This window comes from Trichoderma evansii (assembly GCF_050947405.1).
Source record: "Trichoderma evansii strain SZMC 28006 chromosome Unknown GGI43scaffold_1, whole genome shotgun sequence".
Lineage (NCBI taxonomy): Eukaryota > Fungi > Ascomycota > Sordariomycetes > Hypocreales > Hypocreaceae > Trichoderma > Trichoderma evansii.
The window spans coordinates 3,309,386-3,333,259 of NW_028145205.1; the positions used below are offsets into that span (position 1 = coordinate 3,309,386).

General features: G+C 46.9%; 8 protein-coding genes across 8 annotated transcripts; 2 read left to right on the forward strand and 6 right to left on the reverse strand.

Moving 5' to 3' along the window:
• Positions 1-545: 545 nt before the first annotated feature.
• Positions 546-1,868, reverse strand: GGI43DRAFT_37600 (copper acquisition factor BIM1-like domain-containing protein). Its single transcript, XM_083202613.1, has 3 exons — positions 1,498-1,868; positions 1,098-1,426; positions 546-1,012 (listed from the first exon to the last, which is right to left on the reverse strand). The coding sequence occupies exons 1-3, from the start codon at positions 1,646-1,648 to the stop codon at positions 851-853; spliced, it is 642 nt and encodes a 213-aa protein (XP_083066694.1). The 5' UTR covers positions 1,649-1,868; the 3' UTR covers positions 546-850.
• Positions 1,869-4,065: 2,197 nt separating this feature from the next.
• On the reverse strand, positions 4,066-5,904 carry GGI43DRAFT_392021 (glycoside hydrolase superfamily). The gene is made up of 3 exons (XM_083204514.1): positions 5,290-5,904; positions 4,995-5,221; positions 4,066-4,913 (listed from the first exon to the last, which is right to left on the reverse strand). The coding sequence occupies exons 1-3, from the start codon at positions 5,462-5,464 to the stop codon at positions 4,395-4,397; spliced, it is 921 nt and encodes a 306-aa protein (XP_083066695.1). The 5' UTR covers positions 5,465-5,904; the 3' UTR covers positions 4,066-4,394.
• Positions 5,905-7,168: 1,264 nt separating this feature from the next.
• Positions 7,169-7,945, reverse strand: GGI43DRAFT_427362 (GFA family protein). Its single transcript, XM_083208791.1, has one exon. The coding sequence runs from the start codon at positions 7,901-7,903 to the stop codon at positions 7,349-7,351; it is 555 nt and encodes a 184-aa protein (XP_083066696.1). The 5' UTR covers positions 7,904-7,945; the 3' UTR covers positions 7,169-7,348.
• Positions 7,946-8,869: 924 nt separating this feature from the next.
• On the reverse strand, positions 8,870-10,189 carry GGI43DRAFT_427365 (uncharacterized protein; the record flags this gene model as incomplete). Its single annotated transcript, XM_083208792.1, has 3 exons — positions 9,944-10,189; positions 9,509-9,856; positions 8,870-9,447 (listed from the first exon to the last, which is right to left on the reverse strand). Exons 1-3 carry the CDS (start codon positions 10,098-10,100, stop codon positions 8,870-8,872), a joined length of 1,083 nt encoding a protein of 360 aa, XP_083066697.1. The 5' UTR covers positions 10,101-10,189.
• Positions 10,190-11,286: 1,097 nt separating this feature from the next.
• GGI43DRAFT_392026 (PITH domain-containing protein) lies at positions 11,287-12,993 on the reverse strand (the record flags this gene model as incomplete). The annotated part of the gene is made up of 3 exons (XM_083204515.1): positions 12,559-12,993; positions 11,889-12,430; positions 11,287-11,828 (listed from the first exon to the last, which is right to left on the reverse strand). Coding segments are annotated over exons 1-3 (956 nt in total), but the record flags the coding sequence as incomplete, so codon positions are not given.
• Positions 12,994-13,053: 60 nt separating this feature from the next.
• Positions 13,054-15,933, forward strand: GGI43DRAFT_37662 (uncharacterized protein). Its single transcript, XM_083202621.1, has 5 exons — positions 13,054-13,677; positions 13,812-14,285; positions 14,357-14,483; positions 14,545-14,623; positions 14,691-15,933. Exons 1-5 carry the CDS (start codon positions 13,469-13,471, stop codon positions 15,590-15,592), a joined length of 1,791 nt encoding a protein of 596 aa, XP_083066699.1. The 5' UTR covers positions 13,054-13,468; the 3' UTR covers positions 15,593-15,933.
• A 1-nt stretch (position 15,934) lies between these two features.
• Positions 15,935-17,761, forward strand: GGI43DRAFT_37663 (uncharacterized protein). Its single transcript, XM_083202622.1, has one exon. It carries the CDS (start codon positions 16,396-16,398, stop codon positions 17,536-17,538), a length of 1,143 nt encoding a protein of 380 aa, XP_083066700.1. The 5' UTR covers positions 15,935-16,395; the 3' UTR covers positions 17,539-17,761.
• Positions 17,761-22,172, reverse strand: GGI43DRAFT_37658 (uncharacterized protein). The gene is made up of 9 exons (XM_083202620.1): positions 21,871-22,172; positions 21,027-21,805; positions 20,923-20,962; positions 20,452-20,866; positions 20,237-20,400; positions 20,033-20,178; positions 19,510-19,963; positions 19,015-19,437; positions 17,761-18,952 (listed from the first exon to the last, which is right to left on the reverse strand). Exons 1-9 carry the CDS (start codon positions 21,934-21,936, stop codon positions 17,984-17,986), a joined length of 3,456 nt encoding a protein of 1,151 aa, XP_083066701.1. The 5' UTR covers positions 21,937-22,172; the 3' UTR covers positions 17,761-17,983.
• Between the last annotated feature and the right edge of the window lie 1,702 nt (positions 22,173-23,874).

The window sequence follows — 23,874 nt, forward strand, 5'->3', positions numbered from 1 at the left end:
GTATTAAAACTATAGGTTCCCTATATATTTATGTCTGAAAAGAAGATAGTGGGCGCGACCACTCCGTTTATCTGCAATGGTTTGCTTATTTTATGAACTCGTTTGCCGTGCTAGGTTTCCGCAGGGGAGTTAATTTTTTTTCAAGCAAATAGCTGCAAATTACCTGTTCGCGGCTTGAAAACGGCTTCTTGAGAGAGTTTGATTATGCATCATGTTAGAAAGAGAAATGTAACAGTCGGCGAACCGACTGGCCTGTGCACACAAAGTTGATACAGGATTCAGGGACATGGGACTCTTTTGTTGTTAACCCTTTCAATATTTCACTGCTAAAATAATGATAATGGTGGGCGTTTACCCCCTCGAAAGAGAGAGAAATAATCTCTCTTTCTGAACCATGCATATTGTTACACACAACAGAGAGGGTACACCTTACTAGCTGAAGATGTAGTGTGAGTGAAGCCGTCGGGGCAGCACAGATATCCGAGACAAACAGATGATTTTGCATCCAGCATTCACTCTCAGATAAAACTTTGTTTGAGAAAACATTGAAAAAAAATTGTAGTTATTTCATTTGAAGAAAATTATTTATATACAAAATGAGAAAAAAAAAAAAAGGTAAACCGGCAACCTTTGCGCTCTAAAATACATTGAATAGTTCTGTTCGTGACATTGGCCTCTGGGTCCGTCATTGATGGTCTCGCACCATCTGCCTTTGGGTATCATCCCTTTTTTCATTCCTAGGGTTCTCTATCTGCTCTCACCATTTTCATCTCAGGCTTGTAGTTTATAAATTGTTTGTCCAATTTTAATCCTGTGTAGTAGTATCGATGGACCGGATCGTCGTCATCCCTCAGATCATCTTCAATTCGCCAATATCGCCAAGATCGACGCCCTTGGAGATGGTAGCGAGTTGGATGTCAGAAAAGCCAATGTCAGAAGAGTTGAAGCAGTTGGAGCTGTTGGAAACCGGGATCCGTTTGTCACCCGGCTCGACAAATGTGATGTCGACGCACTGTTAATCTCCGCGTTAGCTTCACGTCCTTACTGTACAACACCACAAGCATGTTGGTGATCAAAGCGTTTCTACTACTACTTACCGAGAACAGCGCGGCGCCGTGCTGTGCCGACATGACAATCTGGATCGTTGCATTGACTCCCGCTTTGACGCCGATATCAGTCGGCACTGACACCTTATCCAAGCAGATGGTGCCGGGGAAGGGGTTGTTGCTCGGGCCAAGAATGCCAAACTTTGGCACAATCTGGTGGGACATCTCCAGTGGTCCGCCATCAGGGCCGTCAGTGCCCATGCCCAAGTTGACCTGCAGCATCGCTGTCGCATGGCCCACGAACCAGCCTGGCTGGAATGAAATGGGGCCTCCTGTTGTAGGCCAGAAGGTGCGGTTTGTTGTCAGAGGGATTCCGCCGCCTATTATACGCATGTGCGATTAGCTATCAGTTACAAATAACAATTGGTAGACATCGTAATAATTTTCTTACAAGGATACATCCACTGCATGCCGTATGGAAAAGTCGCGTTCGTCACCAGGTTGTCGCCTCGCCAGCCGGGATACACAATGACGGTATGCGCCCATGAAAGAAGTGGCATAGCCAAAAGGCATATAGCCATAAGCAAACTCCTCGCAGCCATTATTGAGGCTGATGGTGATGTTGATAGTCTCGGATTGATCGCTTTTAATCGCCTTGCGCGAAAGAAAGAGGTTGAAAAAGCTGAATCTGTCTGTAACAGGAAATTTCCTTATTGGGAGAAACTGTTGTTGGTTCTGCTGTCGATATGCTCGATGAATGCAACCAAATAAGTGGGAAGATGCAATCAATCTCGGAGAAATAAAAGACAGCCGTCGCTAGCTCAAGACAGAGCAAGAATCACGTTGAAACTTCAAATGATGATGAAGCCGTCTCTCATAAAACCACAAAGACACAAACAACGATGGATTCTGTCGCTACAAAGGTTTTGCAAGAAGCAAAAGAGAAGAGTGAGATGCGCCTGGAATATGTACAAAAGCCCGCTGCCTCCACGCGCCCCGGAAAAGGTTCCCGCAGCCGCTGAGCAGAGGCAAACGGCTGGTCCAATCGCTGGATTCTTTCATGATCCTGGAAGCGCTGCACCAATCAGTCTCTCGAAGCGAGACCTCCGCTAAGCCAATGTCCGACTAGGCGCTTAAATGCAATGCAACCCCCTCTGGGCTATTTTTAGAGGCGGACTCGATATCCTGGTCGACTTTGGCATGGCAAAATTCGATTCGCCTCTTTTTTTCCTCGGCGTCTTCTGCTTTGGTGGGAGATTCGTCAAAAATTTGCCCTGGTTCGTTGACGCAAGGGCCAGATTGAGCACGTTTATCTGCACAAGGCACAGCTTACGCCGTATGGATACTGCTCGGTGTCGAGATATCCCGCCCCTCTTTGCCTTTATACGTCTTACTCTGGAGACTGCTGGTTGGCCTGGTACCTTTAGCTCCGGCGGCAACTACTAGCTCTCTAACAATGAGTTTGGCCGTTAGAGCGATCCACTCGAGTCCAATAATCTCTTCCATGCGCGAACCCGCCAGCTAACGGTGAACCGATCTAATGCGCCCCGGCGGTCTTGAAAGGGTCTTATCTGTTTGGAGAAAGTGTATTAATCCAATAGAAGCATTTGTATATACACGCTTTGAGGATTCACGCGTATCTCGTGGTATAATGGCGATTCAGGAAGTAGACAGCATATTCACTGACTCAGCTCATGATGCCGAGGTCTGAGACAAGCATGTGTACATTTTATACACGAACAAAGCTCAATTCACTCAACAAGAGTCCAGGATACCTTCAATAAGTGTGACGATACTTTCTAAGAAGTAAACTTAAGAGACGAGTGGAGTAGTGTGCGTCTTTTCATCTTCTAGCAAGATCGAGAGACCCCAGATGACGCCTCTTAATCTCCGCCATCTATGGGTATACCTGCATTATCACCTTGCATATTGACACCCTTTCTCCATTTCTAGAGAAGAACAGGGCTCTAAAAATAGCACGTCACTAATCTGTAGGACATTGAAGAACTCGGCAAGTGGTGGCTGCATCATAACGCTACTCCGCTGCACTAACATGCAGCTACTTACCAGGAGCAAGCAGGATCTAGTCCTTTAACGGTACAGAATCCGGGCAGAATATCTTCCCTTTGCGTATCAACCATGGTTATCTCTGGTCTACAAAGTACATTTGTGGAAAAATGTCTCTTTGCTCCATGTGATGTGCCGGGTAATTTCCGAAAGTGTATTCCAGACTCTCGAGCCATATTTGCGTCCATGAACAGATTGAGGTGATATTCGATTACATGAACAAAATAGCCAAGTTCATGGATCTAGCGAGCAAAATAGAACCATTGTGACAAAGTAAAACCCCTCATTGTGGGCATCAACGGATGATCTTAAGACATTATTGACGGCTACTTTGGGTAGGTAAACTAGGGTAGACACGTCGGCCTTGTGCCAAGCTGCGTTTGCAGATTTTTATCTCTTTCATCATTGACGTTAAATTGGCTCAACTATTGGCCCGACTATTGTGATGAAAATGATACACATGCATCAGCTGAGAAACGACGCCATAGAAGTTCTTGGGCGGCAGTATGGAGGTAGCATTCGTAATCTGTTGGGGACGCCGTAGCTGCTGGACACATACCTACCTAGGAGGCAGATGGAGACTGCAGAGCATACGAGTCATAAGTAAAGCCGCAAAAATAAAAGCCGATGTGCCAAGAGTAACCAAGTTCCTACATGTACACAGATAGCCGTAGTTTTCAGACAGCTCTTTCGAAGACAGTGGTCAAGTTCATAGAGTGTGTTTTACATCTGGACTTTTGAATTATTCATGAATTTGTTCAGAAAGATACACAACTCAACATATTTCCTCTCAGAATACGCAGATAGATCAGACTCTGCGCCAAGGCTTTGTCTTGGCTTGTCATATGGCATAGAGTTACATTATCTACATGTGATGTGCTCACTAGACTCTTAACAAGAGGATGAGCGGGATGTAATACCATGTAATCTTTTTCTTCCAGTTGCTTTATTCGCCCTCTTTCTACAAAAGAAGGATACAATGATATCAACCGGAATAATGCTCAATTATCCCCCATTCTCTTTTTGAGCTTGCCAACGTCACCCACCACCATGTTCATTCTCACCGCTTTCGTCTCTACATCTGCAGGTTGTGACAAACCCCTCTAAACAATGTACCAATTGTCTAAGCCACCTACCTATTGGGAAATAGATAAACAAATAGCTCACATTGTAAAGAGGCTAATATTGGTGGAAATTGCGGCATTCATTATTATTAACATTCATATTCTATTATATCTGTGCCAAAGAGTCATGGTATAGCACAGTCTAAACATCCCTCTTCTACTGCAGAGCCTTCACACCAGCCTGCATCGCCTTGAAATGGCTCCAGTCGAGGCTATCCTGTGCCAAAGCCCACGCCATCACACCACCCAGCTGCTTGGGCACAACAATATCCGTAAACTTGCGAGCGACAAACTCAGCCGTATCCCAGGTCCAGAAGACTTCCTTCTCGGAATCCCAGAACCACTGTCCACCCAGCGTCTCGTCGGCGATGCCGTTCTGTACCGCGTGCTGGAAATCGCCACTCATGTTCCCCGGCTCGAAAGTGATGGCGCCAGATTTGCCCGTATCGCTGCCGTCGGCGGCCTCGAGCTCTGCTGTCGGGCAGCCAACGGGGGCTGTGCAGTTGAAGCCAGGGGCAGTTTGAAACCATTTGGCATAGAAGGCAAAGCCGAGGTTGATCTTGCTGGGGGAGAGACCGCGTTCGATGTAGGTGCTGACAGAATCGCCAGAGTTGGAGACACCAGTGTGGTGAGTAGTTGTGTTCATTCGGCGCATCATAAGATCATAAGTCATGACCTGTAATATGTCAGTTGGAGCTAATCTTTCTCAATCTCAGGGTATGCATCTCGCATCCAGTATAGCAGAGAGAATACTCACGTTGACGTAATCGACAATATCGTTAATCTTGGCTACATTCTCAGCCGTGTAGGCAATCATGTCCTCCACTCGCCCGGGCGCAGCGATAGAGACCTCAATGTCTTGTCCAACAGCATCTTTGATTGCCTGGAGGAAGAGAGGGAAGGCATCAATCTCCCAAACTTTCTGCGAGTTGGGGGTCTGAATGTAGTCCTGGCCATTTCCACCGGGGAACTCCCAATCGATATCTGAATCGCCATCCATTAGTACAGGTATACATATAGCCATCTACAAACCCTGCATATGGTGTACTCACCAACACAGTCATAGCCCAGTGTCTTGATTGTAGTAGCGACATTCTGAGCATAGGTTTGGCGTGTCTGGTTGTTTTGGGCCCCTGCGCTGAAGCCAGATGTGTCTCCCCATCCACCAATGGACATGCAGACCTTGACACCGTCGTCGAAAAGAGCTCGAATCTGGTCCAACGGCATGAAAGGCTGATACCAAGTGCCAGAGTTGAACACTGTTGAACCAGCAAAAGCAGTGCTGACGTGGGTGACACCTGCGGTCACAGAGTGATCAGGCAGATTCTGTGTATCCCATCTAGTAGAGTGTGAGTATCTTCTAATACTATCACCAGGAATAACTGAAGAAGCAATGCGTACGAATCAAAGTACATGAGATAGCGAGGCTTTGCCATCGCCCCAGTGGCGGCCACAGCAGCTGTTGCAAGGGTGGAGGTACGCATCTTGAATGAAATGTTACACCTCGGTATAAAGAGAGAGGAGGGATATGGAGTCAAGAGGCTGAGCGGTGGTAAACTTTGGGTATCATGGACAGACCATGCTCTTTATATAAATGCCATATCATGAGTAAACTTGGGTGCCATCAGCCTGGATAGCCTGGACACATGTAGCCTGGACAGCCTGGATAGCCGTCAACGGGCCTTCAATGTTTCACCGACTATTAACAGAAACAAACGCGAATCGGATCATGGAGCACTGGAATGCCCATCGTCCGAGTAATACGGAATAGGCCGATCCATGGGACAACGGGCCCCCATGACTGTAACGTCGCAATTTTACGCGGGAGCTTGATGATATGCTTTGACGATCTGCTGGACGTTACAGCTCGAATCGCCCCGCTTAGTATCGCGGCTGTCGCTGTTGAAGGATCACATCTCATCTGCGAATTCAACTTCACCATCTCAATGGGCATCTCTCTTTACTCTACTACTCCATAAGACCAATCAATAATTTTTTTTATAATTATACCCATACATAATTTGTGTCTTGTACAACCGTCCTCAGCAAACAAACCTAAAGTACACATCGAAAATGAACTCCTATGAGCTTGAGACACCACAGGCGGGACTTTGCCGAGATCCACAGCGGTTGCCAGAGCTAATCTGGAGAGAGCAAGTGACAAGCTGGGGGCGACGACGGGCCCTGGAATAGTCAGAGATCGTCAACGCTTACCATCTAGCAGCCAAAACGAGTTGCCCAAACAGGTATTAGTTGCTGCTTGGCGGCTACTTAAAACAGCGCTCTTGATGCCTATGAATAAGCTTGGGTGGAAAAAGATGGGCATATTTATTAGGAGAAGCGAAAAGCGAATGTGGTTGATCAGTGAACGTTAAAGGCAGTCCAATGAGCGAAAGAAGCCTCGTTAATAAGCTTACTGATTAACATGGTGAGAGCTGGGATGCCTGTCGTGTTGGTTCCACCTCAATCGGGCTGATCGTTACTAGCAGCGGCTAAGACGGATGACCAAGGGCACAAAGAAGGCTGCAGTTTTAATCTCCTGTTTCATGCTATATATAATAGCTTACACAGAAGGCTCTGACCAATGTCTAATGCTGCGGGCTATCCGGCGCTCGTACCAGCTCAGAGTTCAAAGTGTCCATATCTGCTAGTCGTCTTATTGCCCCTTTTGGATGCATATCGGCTTTTATGACAGGCAGCAGTAAGAAGGTAAAATACATACGATCGCCTGTTCCTGCATTGCCCCTGAGGTCTGACAATGCACTACCGGCTCTGCGGCTCGCTTTAAAACCAGCACTTGGCCGTATTTTGTTACTGCCCCTGTCTTGTCAGCCTTACAACGATGTGGCTTTATGGCACTAGAATATGTCCGAGACTATGGAGTATAAATGCAGTTATATGAACAACCTTAGGTAAGTAGAGAGACCATTAAACACACGCTGCCAGCGGCTTTGATGGCACAGGTGTACACATAATCATTATTTGAATATGATGCAGTTGCTAGTAAGTCACGAGCGTCAATGATCTCATTCACTCCTCTATCTCTAGCTGTAATCACTTTCTTTCATCTGTACAGATGTGCATTTTTGTATTTTCCACGCATGATATGCCTTAAGCTTTCTCCTTCAACGCCTCTGGATCCTCTCCAGTTCCAAAATCCGACCAGTTTTGAACAGCTCCATCAATAGCCGGCACCCAGGAAGCTCTGTTCCTCGTAAAAATTTCCACCTCTGGCACAAACGACTTCACCAAGTCGCCATCGTCAACACAACCAATCTTGATCGCCATCTTTCCTGGAAATCCAGTCGAAGTCCTGTAGAGCAGACTTCCACATTCTCCGCAGCAGTGATTCGACATGAAATTGCCGCTTTCAACGACGAATCCCCAGGTTTTGAGTTCCCCCTTGACAACCTTCAAAGTGTCGGTAGACATGATGAAGTTGAGCGAGAATGGAGCGGCTCCTGTGAGCTTGGGCTCATCAGCGCAGTGGCATCTGAACTTGAGTTCAGGCTCGCCAGAGTATGTGATGACATTTGCACCACAGAGGCAGGAAGATTGTGTCATGTTGAATTTGGAGGGCGTAGTTTTGTTGACTTGGTTGTTCCTTAGAGTTGATCCTTGGACTTGTAAAGATGTGATTAGACTGTTTAATTGTTTGACAAACATGATGTTAGAATTAACAGTCTTTATATATAAATCTCAAACGATAAGCCTCTATTTCATACCGATATCTTGAAGCCATAGCATCTTTTTCAAAACCATATACTGGTTGCTTCATTGGGAAAAAATTGCTTAATTAGGAAAATTTTTCCTAATCGGGAAATCAAACACATATAGGTTTACCACAACTAAATGTCCTCTGAGCATCATGTAGTATAAGGACTAATGAGCTGAATAATACTTGGATCATATAAAACTACGGAGCTTTCTATATTAACTCCGGGCATACGTGTATATGTTGATGCAAGTGATATGCTTACGCCTATCAGCCATGCTTAGTCTAAACACCATATGGGGAATATAGTTCTGGATTACACTGGATTACGCTATGAATAACATGTTGCCCCTCTATTCCATCTAAATTTTATTACTATTCATAGTATATGGTTCTTCTTAAGTCTGTAATATGTCTTCTACTCTTATGTAGCTGTGTGGCCTTTCAATTATCCTTCGGTGCCAAGGCCACGTGGTTGTTACCGCAGACTCTGTAAATAATGTAACAAGAATGTACATGAATGACCTTAGGAAATGTTTACTATGACTGATAGTTGAGATACCTCGGTAAAAAATCTAGATTTTCATTAATAAAACCACGAAATTTGTCAGCGATGAACCTCTTTCAAGATATAAACACCTAATCTCACCTTTAATTTATCCACCACTAAACGAATAGGGCAATGCATTTGCATCTTTATACCTCAAACTAAACACGATAAGACAAGGCCGGTCCGTTTGTGGAGATTCTACTGCTGCATCTTTACTTGATAAGCAGAAGACTGCCACTTCTAGCAGTATTGAAATCTCGTGTAAGATTTAAAGCAACAATTACTGCTATTGAGCTTGACATAAAGAACTTCCTCTCTAGGCTTTAAAGCTAGCAAGTGGCTAGACACATAGTGATTATCAATTGCATTATATCTTCGCCTTTTTAATAACGTTGAATAGCTCCTCGCCCTTCTGCATCCGAACCAAATTCTCCAACCAAATTTTATACGCTCTTGCGAATGTCTGTTGCGTAACAGAGCTGATATGCGGTGAGATAAAAACGCTAGGCAATCCCCATAGCTCACTATCCTCAGGCAGAGGCTCAGGATCAGTGACATCCAGAGCCGCAGCGAGGAGACCGCCGTTATCAGCGCCCTTCTTCAGCGACGCGATGAGCGCATTCTGATCAACGACCTGGCCACGGGCGACGTTGATAAGAATAGCAGGACTCTTAGAATTTATAAGTGCAAGCTCTTCTTCACCAATCAAGTATTTCGTTGATTGCGTTAGTGGAAGAGAGAGAACCACAATGTCCAAGTCTTGAGAGAGAAAGCTATGTAGCTCCTCCTTGGACTGTCCATGGAAGTAAGCGCTTGGGATCGTGCCATCTGGGTCACCAGCGCCAGCTTCACACCAGTTTCGGTCCTTGCGGTCTTCCGCAGTAAGACGTGGGCGAGAGTTGTAGACAATAACATCCATACCAAAAGCTTTTGTCAAGAGGGCCACTTTATTTTATCATATTAGCAAAGATAATTAGCTGAATATTCAAGAAGAGGCTATCCTTACCTTGTCGACCAATAGATCCATAGCCAACAATGCCAATCTTCTTCCCATCTAGAGCAAAGGGAGGAGGAGCTGGCACCGGGCTACCCCAACTTTTCGCATTCTGCAGCTCCTTAAACTGAAATAGACGTCGAGTCAGTCCGAGAATAGAGCCAAGCACCCATTCTGCGACAGCAATGCTCGGACCACCAGTCGAAGTAGTGATTGTGATGTTTGGATCCTTAAAGGCCGGCTTATGAGCAACATGGTCAGTTCCAGCTACGTTGAAGTGAATGTAGCGAAGATTAGGAGCGTCTGCGGGGTCAGGGACGACTCCCATAGTCATCAACGCAGTTGCTTCGCGCAGTATTTCTATACAAGGGGATGTATAAATGCAATTAGAAAGGGTTGATTCTCAAAGTTAACATGATATTCAAACATTGCAGCGTTGGGACGAACCAGGCGGGATGTGCATATCCTGCTTGTAAAAAGCCTCAGTGGGCTTAACGGCATGATGCAAATACGTGATTTTCCAATCTGGAAACACTGCCTGAAGCCGTTGTAGGAAGGGTTCCGGCTTAGGAAACGGAAGAGTCAATAACAAGTGTTTCGCCATGGTCAGTCAAATAAATCCAGTAAAATCTGGTGTCTACAGATTAAATAGAGTGTATATAAATCTGCATGTAATCATCTACACAGTCTAAAAAGGAAATAGCCAAGCATGTTTATAGTTATACCCGTCTCCTCTCAAGCGAGCTGTAAACCGCTATTATACTATTTACTACCTACCCAAAAGCTCTTGCAATTTGTAAGCAACCATGAATGGCTAGCGGCGAGACGGTCTTGGTGAGCTCCTCCTCTCTCGTAAAACTAATCAGGTAATGTGTTGAGTAATCAGACGCCATCAATACCGAATATCAGAGCAATACTATTTGATAATAGGCATAGCAACTGATCCTTTGCGTAGGCATACCTCGGCGCCTCAGTAGCTAAGCCACTCTAGCCGCGGGAATAACGGTCATTGCAAGAATGATGAGACTCGTTCTAGTAAGCCCTAGTTTTAAATCCAGAATTTATCTAGAAGTTTTGCAAATCTAGATCTACTACATGGCATATCTCAGCTCTAGCTATTCTTTCTCATTGGTCAGTTATAGGTTCCGACGGCTAACCTCTGCCGAAGCGGTATCGATATGCATGCAAGATAGAAGGAGATGGTGACCACCAAAGCCCTTTATTAATAATCATGCTTGATCTATGATATAAATACTAGCAAAATATGAATTCGTCATGAAGGTTGCCTGACAGATGGTCGGGCTGTGGACTATGACGGAATGAGCCCATGCCATGTAAGTGGGATTGTACAACAGTAAAGATTCAACTTGCTGCGTCGTTTTGGTGAGACTCTGGTAGTCGAGATGCTAGTGATAGGTGGCTGAATATTTGATCAAGAAATAGCTACCTGCATGTAGGGCTTCGACCATCTTGACGACCCCAAGGCTGCAAACCGAAAAGGTAGCCTGTAACTGACAGACGAATTACCCACCATTACAAAATACCCCAAATCAAATTGTATCAAGCTTAGGTTTTCCATCTGTCCATCTTCGGTGAAAAATCGGCATCGTATTAGTCTTCTGGTAACTCTCCGGTCGACAATGAGACCAAAAGTTCGACCCCAGCCCGGCCTTCAGTCCATTATGACATGGGGCTCGCGACACAGAGCCCAATTGACGTCAGGCATGCAAGAGATCCATTTCAAATAAGAAAGAAGAAGAGAAGGGGGGGGGGGGGGGGTTAAAGTAACGTAAAGAAATCTCTTGTATTTTATTTATTTTAATTCATTGCGTCCTAAAACTCCGATGCTCGCTCAACCTGGGAGCCCAAGTACCAAGCACCTGGTATCTTATATCTCTAAAGACAGAAAAATCTTGACATCGTAACCACAGAGCAGCTTTCTTTTATCCCTTGACCCTTTTCAGTCTTTCGCTGTGCTACCGCCAAGATGTGATTTCTACTCATCATCATCGACTTTTTGCAGCTTGCCCATGTCCCTCTTTGCGCCAGCCTCTCCGATGAGCTTGATGCGGTCAATGCGCACAGCGTCCGCTTCGCCGTCTCCTTGCTGCACAAAGATGGTGAGGGTGTTTGTCTTCTGAAACTTGACGAATCGCAGGCTGATGCTCGCCGTGGACTCTGAATTCCAATGTTCCGGCTCTAATGTGATGGACTGTGTGGGCTCAGCATCCTCCGCCTCTCCAAAGTCCATGTTGGATGTGCGGTTGATGAACAGGTTAACGACAACAGGTCGTGACACATCGCTACTACCCTCGGGAAGGACGGAAGTGATCTATACTCGCAGTCAGCCAAGACAATAGTCCAATCAGTCATTTATAAGAAAAGTACTAACCTGTAATGTGTGGAGCTTGATAGTCGATTGGAAAGGGATAAAGAGCAAGAGCTGGTCGTCAGATCCGCTCTGTACCCAGTCTGTGGAAGTGGATTTGCCCAAGCCCAAGGCACTCGGCTTTGAGCTCTCGAAGAGGACCTTGACAGGACCAGCATTGTCATCTGCGTTCAGCAGCTCACAACCTCTGAGTTCCACCTGGTCCGTGACATCGCCATAGCCTCTAGGGAGCTCAGCACCCTTCCAGACGCCGCCGCTCCCTGAGCTCCCTGAGCCCTCTGCCAGCGACTCCAGCTCGGACACCAGCTTGCCAATAACAGTCTTGAGTTCGGCCGGGTTTGCGCCTTGCACCGTGTGAATAACTTTGCCGTTGCGGAACAAGATGAAGGTGGGCAGCACTGTGACGGAGTATTCCTGTACAACGTCTTGGGTTTTGTCATTGTCGACCTTGGCAAAAGTAAGAAGGCCAGGGCGCGAGATTCGCTCAGCTAGACCTGCGTATACGGGTGCAATTTGCTGGCATGATTCGTTCGAGTCGGCGTAGACTAAAAAAGAGACAGAGTCAGCAAATATGCCTCTGAAGTATCCTCAGCAAGGCAGGGAGGACGAGATCCCATCCAGCGTTGGCCAAGACATGGCGGGGGGGGGGTTGTCATGGTGGGGGGAGGCTCACACTCGACAATAACAATGGGAGAGCTCTTCAGCAGGTCATCGAGCTGCGTGATGGAGGCAATATCTACCAAAGCGTCTGCCATCTTTGCGTCTGTTGCCAATCGAGACAGCTGTAAACGATGGAGGCGAAAGTTGGGTTTGAAGAAGCAAAGCACAAAGCTGAAGTCTGCGAGGATTGTGTAATGGTTGGAAGCCTGCGCTATGGCTGATGCTAGTGCTGGCAAGTTAGTGGAGAGCTTAGGGGACCAGGTTCCTTAGAGGCGGGGCTAAGCCTATCTGGGCAACATTGAATCTGGCCAAATGCCGATTTTAAGGCCCAGCGAACATTCGGGAATTATAATTTATAATTGGGACGTTATGAATGGCAACAGCGTTTGTATTATACAAGGTATAAGTAGGTAGGTTGTGATGGCAAGAACATTGAAGCGTCTTTGTTAGTTGCTAGTGATCTATATGAAACTAGAGAAGTTATTTATTTATAAATTTCAGATGTAACAAGAACCGGGGGCCACTGGCAGATACTATGGGTAATACCTACTTAACTCAACGCGCTATTACTGTAATGCGTGAATAAGTCTAATTGACACCACACCCACCATACTCCAAGACTTTCTATTTGTTACTACTAGGCAACTTCGTAGGACCGATTCCCTTCTCTTACACAGACTAATCAAAAAGCCATATTATCAGGCTATTTCCCTCAATATCGTGTTGTCAACGCAGGATGGAAGCGGGTTAAATTAATTGCAGTGGATAGCAGCTATTGGCAATATGGATAATACAGCCAATAGCCTAATAGCAGCCAGAGGGCTCACTTATACATACATGCCGCCTCACACCTTTGCAATCTTCACCACTCCTCGGTCGACAGCGATTGCTTACCTCGGCGAAGGCTTAGCTTTTCTAACAATATGGCGTACCCTGCAGAATTGTATGACAGCGATTTAAATATAGCTCACCCCGCCTTGCTCAAGAGTCAGCAGCAATTCATCAAGTCCACGTACTCCTTGTTGCCAGGCCTCTCTCTTAGCCGCCACCTGTTCACACTGCCACTGCTCTGCACGGTTATTCTTCTCCAACTGGCGATCTCTGTCATCATAAAACATGGCCTTTTTCGAAGGTAAACAAACTAAACCCAAGACGATTCACCTGCTCTAATTTTGCTTTTCCCATCACAATTGCGAAATATGAGTTTCGGCCCTTATACGCAGGAAATACAGCATTGAGAACTGCAACGACTAACTGTATCACAAGCTCCAACATTGAAACTCGAATCGCATTCCTCGAGAGGGAGAGGCCAATGGCGAAAACGAAGCCAACTTCTCTCGATGGCCGCAGTCAGAAATTATCGAAACCAATATGGAAACCCAAGGAGCAGCAAGGGTCAAGCCTGAGACCAGCCTCGCCTCCAAAGCAAAATCCATGGCGCCAACGCCAGGCTTCAATAGTGCCTGACCAAGAAAAGCCTTTGAAGCCTCTGGAATTGAAGGTTGAAGAATTCCCAGCGCTGAGTACTCCCCAGAAGGAGGAGAAGGAGGAAAGGGTGGAAAAGGTTGCCGAAATCACCTTTAGCGAAACCCCGAATCCGCCTGAGTCGTGCGACGCATCATCCAAAGCAAGTTCCATTACAAATGAGACGCAGTCTGAGGACACTAGATCTGGTGTATCTCGATTAGGCACGCCGACGAGATTAATCCTAGAAGAAGCCGCAGATCAAGCCGCCAAGATGTAAGCATTCGCGTTGTTCTCAAACAATGACTATTTAAAAGGGTCATTTTGGCTTATAAAATTAAACCTAGCCTTTGGAGGCATCCCTTCGGGTCAAATGTCTATTTATATGCAGAGAGAAGCATGTTTCAGCTACACCGAGATATTCTCACGCGGCATTCGGGATGGTTTCGCGAAAAGCTTCCTCCCCCAAACGAGGTAAATTGAGAGAAAGATTGAAACAAAGCAAGACCGTAAAGTTAATCGGCACTTGATACAGGATGGATCGCCAGTCGAGATGTATTTGCCTCATGCCGTCGGAGCAGTGCAGCCTTGCCTTTACTTCATGTATACCAAGAGTGCGTATCTCGTCCAGTCGTCTTTAAGAGAGTGATTCTGATGGCTGACTCCGAGATGTCCTTATAGATATCGATATTTGCGAGAGAGACCCAATACAGCCGCTTAACTTTTTACATGTTCCGCGATGTGTCCTGGCCTATTGCGCCGCTGTAAATTTTCAGATTCCCAGCATGGCAGTGCGCATCCTCGCCATCCTTGAAGAGACGGCAAGACATCTTACAAGCTATCTAAGCGTCCACTACATCTACAAAGACATGGATTTCAAAACCAGCAAATCTATTCTAATTTACTTTGTGAATTCCGTCGATATTCTGTACTCAGAGCCGTTATTCGAGCTCATGAAGCCTATCCGACATGCTCTCGCAGGCATCTTGGATGCAATACTTCCTTATATGCTCCGACAGCAATCTTTTCCCGAGATAATGAGTCTGCCTTCGTGGAAACGGTGGTCAGCTGCCATCGCGGCCGACCAGGTCGAGTACCGGACGGCCCTTGGCTGTTTCCGTTCGCCAGAAGAATCTATTCTACCGAGTGAGACTGAGCTGGAAGCTTTATTTGAGCGTGTGCTAGGGCAGTATCGCCAAGATCAAGAAGACAGAGAGAGCATGGGAAGTTCCTGCGATGGAGATTCTAATAAAGGAGAGTCCGGAGAGCCCGAAGAAGATAAACGAAATTCACCACGAAATCGAAGTCCGAGGAAGAAGAAGAAGAAGAAGAAGAAGGCCATAATACCTGAATTTATTCAAGAAGAACCAGCATTAGAGTGCCAGGCACCAAGTATTGCCGGCAGCACAGACAGCGAGACAAGCACATGGAATTCGCTCGGGACTGACGACTTCAAGACAAGGCTAAGAGGCAATTCAGCTAGCAGCTCTCTTGCTACTCATGACTTTACATACGCCAAGAGCAACTCGAGTGCTGGAGAAATGCCATATAGGAGAAACAAGGAGCGGAGACCTTGGAGCTAGAATACGAACGTTTTGACGACATGTGTTTGATGAGAATACCTAAACAATTTATAGATTGGCAAGATGTCGAATAAATTTCCCTGGGCTTTGAAAAAAGCAAACCGGAATGGGAATGTAAGATTGCATTTTTCTTCTTCTTCTTCTTCTTCTTCTTCTTATTTTTTCTCTTTTTTTTTTTTTCTTTTCATTTTTTCAGGATGTACGATACTAGGGTGGCTGCAATAGAATGTATATACAGAGGGATGCCAGCATTATTAACTGCCTCTAAGAGGCCGCTTTTTTCATATATAGCATTTTATTATCATGAATTCACGAAGAGAATATAAGATTTCACAATTTCACAACTGGATATCAATATTACAAGTCCATTTCTGGCTAAAACTCGTATTTTGATTTTACCAACTTGTACAGGCTAATAATGCCCCCCGTATTATACCGCACCTGTGTATACTGCAAAAGCACACGCAAACACTCATACAACACATTGAATTATCGATTCCATCTCCACATACACAGCTTATACCCGCCCCCATGCCACCATCTCTATTTTTTCCCGCCCAGAACAAAGTGGTCGCATTTCTCCAACACAGCCATCGCAAAGCCACCGTCCCTCCCCCCCACATTCCAAAAACCACTAATTCCCTGTTTTGGCCCATGACGTCGGTAAACAGTGGCTTCTTTTTGCTTCTTCCCGCCCACAAGCTCCCTCCCAGGCTCAGCAGCAGAGCGCCTTGTCGTCAGCCATTGGTAGAAAGCTTGCAGACAGTTTAAACTTGGTGCCTGGGCCTAGAGCTGACCTATTTATGCTTCCTTTCATCTGCCCCCCCCTCTTTTTTGTTCCCATTCCAATTTTTCTTTGTTCCAGGTGCCTGATCGTCGGTAGCTTCACAATCGTCTCACTTGCGTTCTTCACGTGCATTTGCTTTGGCGCGCTTGCAGCTCACGGGACTGGCTCTTTTGAAGACGTCACACTACCTGCATTCCTAGGCTCAGCAGCCCCTCTTCGGTTTCACAGCACCAATCTAGCTGGTCATTTCTATCGCTCACCTAGTTTCATTCTCAACCGAGCGATCGCATCTTTCATCGTCGCATCTTTCATCGTCGCATACGATTTTCGCATCCGTATATTCACTTATTTTTCTTTGATTCGCTCATTCGCTTCTTCACCATGGGTAAGATTGCTCTCATCATTTCCATCTCTCACTTCAAACACTTCCCCACCGCCGTATTTCAGCTTCACTGACCAACTCCATCTCCAGGCGGCGTCAAGAAGCGCCTCTATCTCACCGGGGACGAGGTCGACGTCGTCATCAGACGCTCTCATCGCCATCGCCACCACCACTCATCCCACAGGACGCGAACGCCATCCCCTCCTCCAGCGGAATACATCTCCGTGCCTCGTCCCGTCATCACGCTTCCTCCTCCACCTCTTCCTCTTCTACCGCCACCTCCTCCTTCCACTCTCCTACCTGCACCGATGCCGCCGTCACCCCCGCCCGTATTTGAGCTCCCTCCCCTGCGTCGCCCAACGCCCGAGCCGGAATTCATTGAAGTCATCGCCGTCAGCGAGGATGAGAAGGAGGAGAAGAAGAAAAAGAAGAAGAAGAAGAAGGCCAAGAGCCGGTCATCCAGCTCAAGCTCCTCCAGCTACTCCCGCAGCCGCAGCCGCAGCCACCACCGCCATCGCGACGATGAGCTGGACCGCTACCACCACGACTACGATCGGGACGTCGAAGAGACGCGCGACAGAGAAGTCTACGTCGAGAGGGAGAGGTACATCCCGTACCCCGTACCAGTCCCTGTCCCCGCGGATCCTTACGACACATACCGCTATGTCGACGCTCCGCGCAGCCCCAGACGAAGTGCGCCATCTCTGTCCCCTTCGCCGCCCCCACCACCGCGGCGCTATGCCGACGAGGATAGGGAGCACGATTTTATTCGCATAAGAGATCGCGAGTATCGTTATGATTAGAGAGATTTTCTCTTTGGAGCCGGCGAATGTTAATTTTTTTTTATGCTAATGAGTTTGATTTTTGGACATGCAGAGTGACTGCCTGGATTGGATTATATGCTACGTATGCATGGATGACTTATGTATTTTGAATTTTAGAGTTGTATCGACAGAATAACGATGTCACGAAACCTTTTAACGCCAAATCTCAATCTTATACCTTATACTGAATGTGATTCAAGTTACTCGAATTATTATAACTGTTCTCTTCATCATAGTTTATATAAATTCATTATCATTATCTTAGTCCTTGAAAGGCTCTCAATAGCCTGCATGCTAGACAATCTCTTTCAAGTATGCCAAACCATATCAAGTACCTTTATTTCATCAATAAATTCCCAATTAAAAATGTTTCCTGATTTGAATGAGAATCAGCCGTATCAGTATCTGTAAAAAGAATTCCTCCGCCTATGTGGCATCGGTGCAGATGCCGTGGGACCATCATCATCGGCCGCATAACTCCTCCTAGCTCGGCGCCGATGTCGAGCTGTGCGGTAAGTAGCAGGCATCTCGTCGCTAGAACGACCCATCGAGTCATAATCGACGACTGGCTCAACTGGCCGAGACTTTCCAGCCCCAGAAAGTGACGACTTCCCATACGCTGATGAACGTTTGCGTGCGCCGAAAAGCCAATCAGTTGCGTTGCCTAATTCATCCATCCACCAAAGACCCAAAACGATGATGATGACTGTGACGGGGAGAGCAATTGCCCAATAAAGCCACTGGTCAAAATCCATATTTCGAATATCATTTGTGTTCATGCCAAAGATGCTTGATATGGCACTCAGTGGAAGGAATATAATGGTAACCAGAGTGAATGCATAGATGGCATTCTCCTGTCTATCCTTGGTCCATTCCATTTTGTAAGTGGTCTCTCGTTCTAGATCCTCGGCATACTCGGTATCTCGCCGAAACTCATACTCTCGTTGTTCAACAAGATTTGCGCAATCCGCAAGAAAGAGGCTTCGAAACCCTCCTGTGTCCGTTGCAGAGAGCTTAGAGGCTACATCGAGGTCAGTCAAAAATTGAGCTTGGCCGACTATGCCTCGTTCAATTGTTCGATCTTCGGCAAACCCGTAGTATCGATGTCCAGGAACATGACGCCTTGGCCCAGCATACTCTGACCGGTCCCCGTTTTCCCAGTCTCTCACTCTTCTCATGTGTGTCGGCATTTCCTCTCCGTATCGTACCATAAAATTACCATCCGCAATGCTGGTTTTATTTCTAAGCATGGCGATAATACTTCGTTGCCTTGCTAGATTCCGTTTGATAGCAGTCATTTCCTGCTTAACCAAATCAAGACGATGCTGGTACGTCCGGTCGGAATGTTTTGTAGTGATGTCGGTATCCTAGTATCACCAGTCAGCCAAGGAAACGCATGCTTAGCTACTTAATCAACAGAGTGTCGCACCAGAGAATTTAGATAGAGCGAATATGTGTCGCAGATATTGTCGTATTTTCCTACATCATCCTGTAAGAGATTCAGCGTTATGAGTGACATTACTTCTGTTGGCAGCATCACGGCTTTATCCAACAGATTTTGGCTAGAGATGCCTTGGATCATTTTTTGCATCCCGTCTTTCATCAGAGATCTAGCCCTTGTCATGTGATTGAACCAATCAACAGTATGACTGCTGTATATCAAGCCGAAAACGACATGAAGCCATGCAGTCACTAGCTCACGAGGTAATTCCATCGTTGCCCGATCTTCTTTCCTTGCGAACGACATGATACTTTGAAATGATTGGATGTCTCGAGTCAGCTGCCACAAAGCGTTTTTGACCTCTGTAAGGGGAGCTGATATGGCATCTTTATCTCCATCTATTTCGGGCATCTATCACAGTTAGATTTATGTTAGTCATAACCTTTTTATCACATTAATGATGGTTGGAAAATTCAGTCTTGCCTTCATCAGCTTGTTAAGAGCCCCCCAAAATTTGCCCGTTGTAGGGCCATGGAACGTAAGGGGGAAAAAGAGCTGAAACAGCATGTCTGCCATATTGAAGACGTCGATTCTTTCTTCATATAAACGGCGGAGAGTATCATTCGCCTTCTCATCGATGCGCGGTGCCAGGTTCGTGAGATACTCGTTCACCCCGTCTCTAGCCATGAGTCCACATTGCTTATACCCTCTCTGTGCCGAATAGGATGTTTGCTCCGTCAAAAATTTCTCCGCTGCCGATAGCTGTTCATAAAGCTCTTCAAGAATGGTGTCTCCAGACAATTCTGCACTCTTTGGCAAGAGTGTGAAAACATGTAGATACTCTGGGGCATCTTCTGCTTGCTCAGGGCACTTTGAAGATGCTGTCTTGGTCGAGGTATTTGGTTTTAGAAACACTCGTGGCGACTCGGGTGTATCCCTTGAACATCGGTTAGCCGTTTAAAACAAAGAAATATTCTCCTGGTACGGGTGTTGGGAGGTGTCATACGCAATCTTCAACCTCAACTTCACGTCACCCTTTCGCCCTTCAGCCAGTTTCAATACTTTCTCCCAGTTTTTTGCTGAAACTAGGCGATCCTTGTGCCAAAATTCCACACATCGGGGCCAAAAAGCACGAAAGTGCGCAATAAAGGCCTCGCCAAAAAGTTAGCTATTTTAGATTTCATCAAGCGCGAACGAAAGTCACACTTACAAACCACGTAGGGCATTCCTTTGTCGTTAACGACCACACCACTGCTCCTCCATGTGATACGAGAATCTTGCCCGATGCACCTACTTGACTTGGCTCAGTATTTACTTTCAGGCATGTTCCTTGTAAGTCCGATTGCTGCTTTGTACTACACGTAATGAGGACGCCTGTTTCGTGTTAGTAAATGAAAAGGCTGCAAAACATCAGGGATTACTTGCTGTTTCCGACAATTAAACACCACATTTGAGAGATATGAAAGCAATCTCCGCGTTGAACTTGCCCAAGTTGACAGACTGCCTGGTCCATATCTCTTTGCTGGCTGCTGCGAGAATATTGAGATTGTAACAGGGTCTGGGCTGGAAAAATCGCAGTGTTTGAAGTGGACGGGGAATCAGAGTATTGATGTAGAGAGAAATACGGGATGCAGATCCAGTGAGCCGCATGCGAGCTTTCAGATGGCTTGTTACCAGTGGACTGTATTGGAACCTGGAGGCACTTGGGCTCCATATAGCCCACCTTTGCACCTTGCGGATTGTATCGAGTCTTGACACATTGTCGCTTAACTTCGGCGCGCAGATTAGCAACGGCGGCTCTTTCAGCATCCGGAAGTTGGACATGACGCGACACCTCGACCTGGGAGGAATGAAAAGTTAGCTTGGAGCAAATCGCACATTCTTGAGCTGTAATACCCAGAAAGCGTCAAAGTTCATCACATCCTGACGAACATGCCTGTGTAAAAGGTAAGCTTTAGAATTCATTGTATAAGTGATGCATTTGCCTGATTTAGACTTACAACCATCGAAATAAAGGCTGTTTTTGGCCTTTGGGATCGTATAGCATTGTCAAATTCACATCATGCTGAGCTCCTAGTTCTGCAGTTCCGGAATATGTAGATGAATATATTCCAGGAGCAGTCAAGATGTTGGATAGCGGGCGTTCGGGTTTCTGTATAGATTCACTCTCGGTTGTTGGTGTCTCCAGATCTGACAGCTCTGTATCCTTTGATAGTTCTTCTGCCGGGAATGCAAACTGAAAATCATCAAATATATCGATACCTTCAAAGACGGGACTCAAGGGCCGATAGATACGATAGTCGTCCTTTTCAGGATCTTCATATACAACCGGGTTGATTATGACTTCATCCCTGTTGATACTGAGAGGGCGAGGTACATCCCTATCAGAAGTCTGGCTATTGAGCTGGTCATCGTATCTTCTACGCGGCCAAACACGCCGGACGCGACCCTCACCCTCACTGTCTGATGAAGCTGCATAGTGAAAAGTAGTGGGAGGGTTTTCGATGATGACTCTCTCTGCTGGTGCCGAGTTTTCTCTTCCCAGGCTTCGTTGGCGCAGGAATTGAGGAAGCTGATCCGACCTTGTGTCTACATGCCTGCGTATTTTTGTTACGCCAGGTCTTGATGCTTCATCTGCATCATCGTCCTGTCCCTGGCGGCCCTGATTATCGCTTCCCCTTGGGGGCCCTGCCTCCTGTGGCTGCTGCACACCGGTACCGCCATCACGGCGGCGACGCCACGGCTCAGCATTGGGATCGAAATGCCGTATATGAGGCTGCTATATTCATCCATCCGATGAGCTGAGCATTCCATTTTGACACTGTACGGAGAGATGTCACCAACCGGATAGCCTTCAGAGCTTCCAGGCGGAGGGCGTTCGCGGCGCCTCCTAGGTTCGTTGTACGCCATGTAAGTAACAGACTAGTGGACCGAGGCGCTGACCTGACTCAGATTTGGGCTAATTCAGGAACATGGAGCGAGAGTTTTGGCTAATAGACGTCGCACTGAATGTCACGTAGAAGTTGAGATTTGAGATGTCGGAGCACAAAGTATAGGTAAGGCTCCAGCCTCGCTTGCTAGCTTTTCACCGCTCACCATGGGTATATTTTGATTTTCTCACCTGCAGCTGAAATTGAGGCTGAGGCTGATCATTGATCCTGCAAGAAAGGCGGTAGGCAACACATGACCAGGTTTACACCTGCCCACTGCTATGCACTACCCGGAGTAGGTGCTAAGGCTGTGGGAGCCAGCCAATAATATTGTATTCCCGCACCTCGAAAAATCCATCGTTCAATGCTAGTAATACTACCTACTGTACTGCTCAGTGCCGTTCTTCTGCTCTTTGCTATTATTACCATGTAGGTACCTGCTATCTATTTGCCTTTTCTCATTAATTTCCTTTTTTTTTTTCGTCTGAAAAGTCAAAAAAGAAGGAAAGAAAGTGCACAGGCCATCGGTTGGCACTAAAGCAATTGAATAGCATTACCGGCACCTGCTGATCAATTGTGTGCGACCAAAGTTCCTGTGCAACATACCTCATGCAAGCAGACCAAAAGAGACAGACAGGACAGCACAAGGTCTAGTTCTTAAACGGCACTGTATTCCGTAATACTGGGTTCTCCGTGGCCAGTGCTGTCTTGCTTATTAAAAGGCGCGTACATGCATGATATTTGCAGCTTAAAACAGCTGTTGCTTTAAATTCGCTACTTACCTAATAGCCAATCCTAGCACTGGAGGTTATTTGCTATAGAGCCGTTGCGCTACTAGCATCACTATTCGTATGCTTAAACCGCCGGCTCTATAAAATGGCCCGTCAACCCAACACGAGTATTCGGAGCAGGAATTGTTTATCCTGGGCAGAGCCATCTCAACAATGGGCGCCAAGACAAGTTGATTCCAGGCATGTCAAAGCTTCACTCTATTATTATAACCTCGTGCAACCACCACGTCGTACAAAGTCTAAACTATCATATTGCTGTATGCTGCAATGCACTGGCGTCAGTAGGAGCGTGTCCCACCGCAGCCCACACCATCTCCGTAGCACGCATCACAAGATAGAACGGCTCAGCTGGAAGAGGTTTAAGGCGGGCGTCTTTGCCCCGAGGGCGAGCGATAATTGGATGTCGTCGACTAGGAGCGACTAGTCGTCGGTTCCCCACCGTTCCCCTACTTTTAATTTACGAAAGGCGACGTGCAGCAGCCAAGACGCAGGGGCTGGCAACCGGGATGGTCCTTGAATTGAATTGCCGCTGGCCTATGGACGAGCGCGTCAGCCGCCATGCCCTGCAACGAGCCATCTGGCGCTGGGCTACTGTAGCACCCGGAGATTGCTGGTCTTGTGGCCGGGCCTGGAGCAATGCAGGAGAGGCTCGATGCTCCGGCCAGTCATTTCCATGCCATTTGAGCCGCTGTCAATAGCCTGCCAGGAGCACGGGGCCCGGCTGTTTTGGCGGTTAGGCGAGTGTCCTGCGCTGGCTGCGTAAATGAAGACAATATGCATGCACCGCTGCGGAGTGGCTGCTCCGAGCTTAAGGGGCGGGCGGCAGCGGAATGGCGATTCAACCGCCTCAGGTACCCGATCCTGATATGTGCAGCGTCCGTTGACGATGCGTCACTCGAAATCCAGGGCAGACTCATCCACGTGGGCTAGCCGTGTCTGTGATTCAGAGCAGCGAGCGCATGTGGCCCGTACGGAGAATGCAGGCGAAGCTTCCGAGGGACCCGAGCAAGCGGCACGGTCTCGATCCAACCGGGCAGACGCCAATTTTTTCTCCATTTCTAGGTAGGCGAGTTAGAGTGGAGGTCATGTTAGGACATTCCAGAGGCAAACTTGTGGGACAGCTCAGC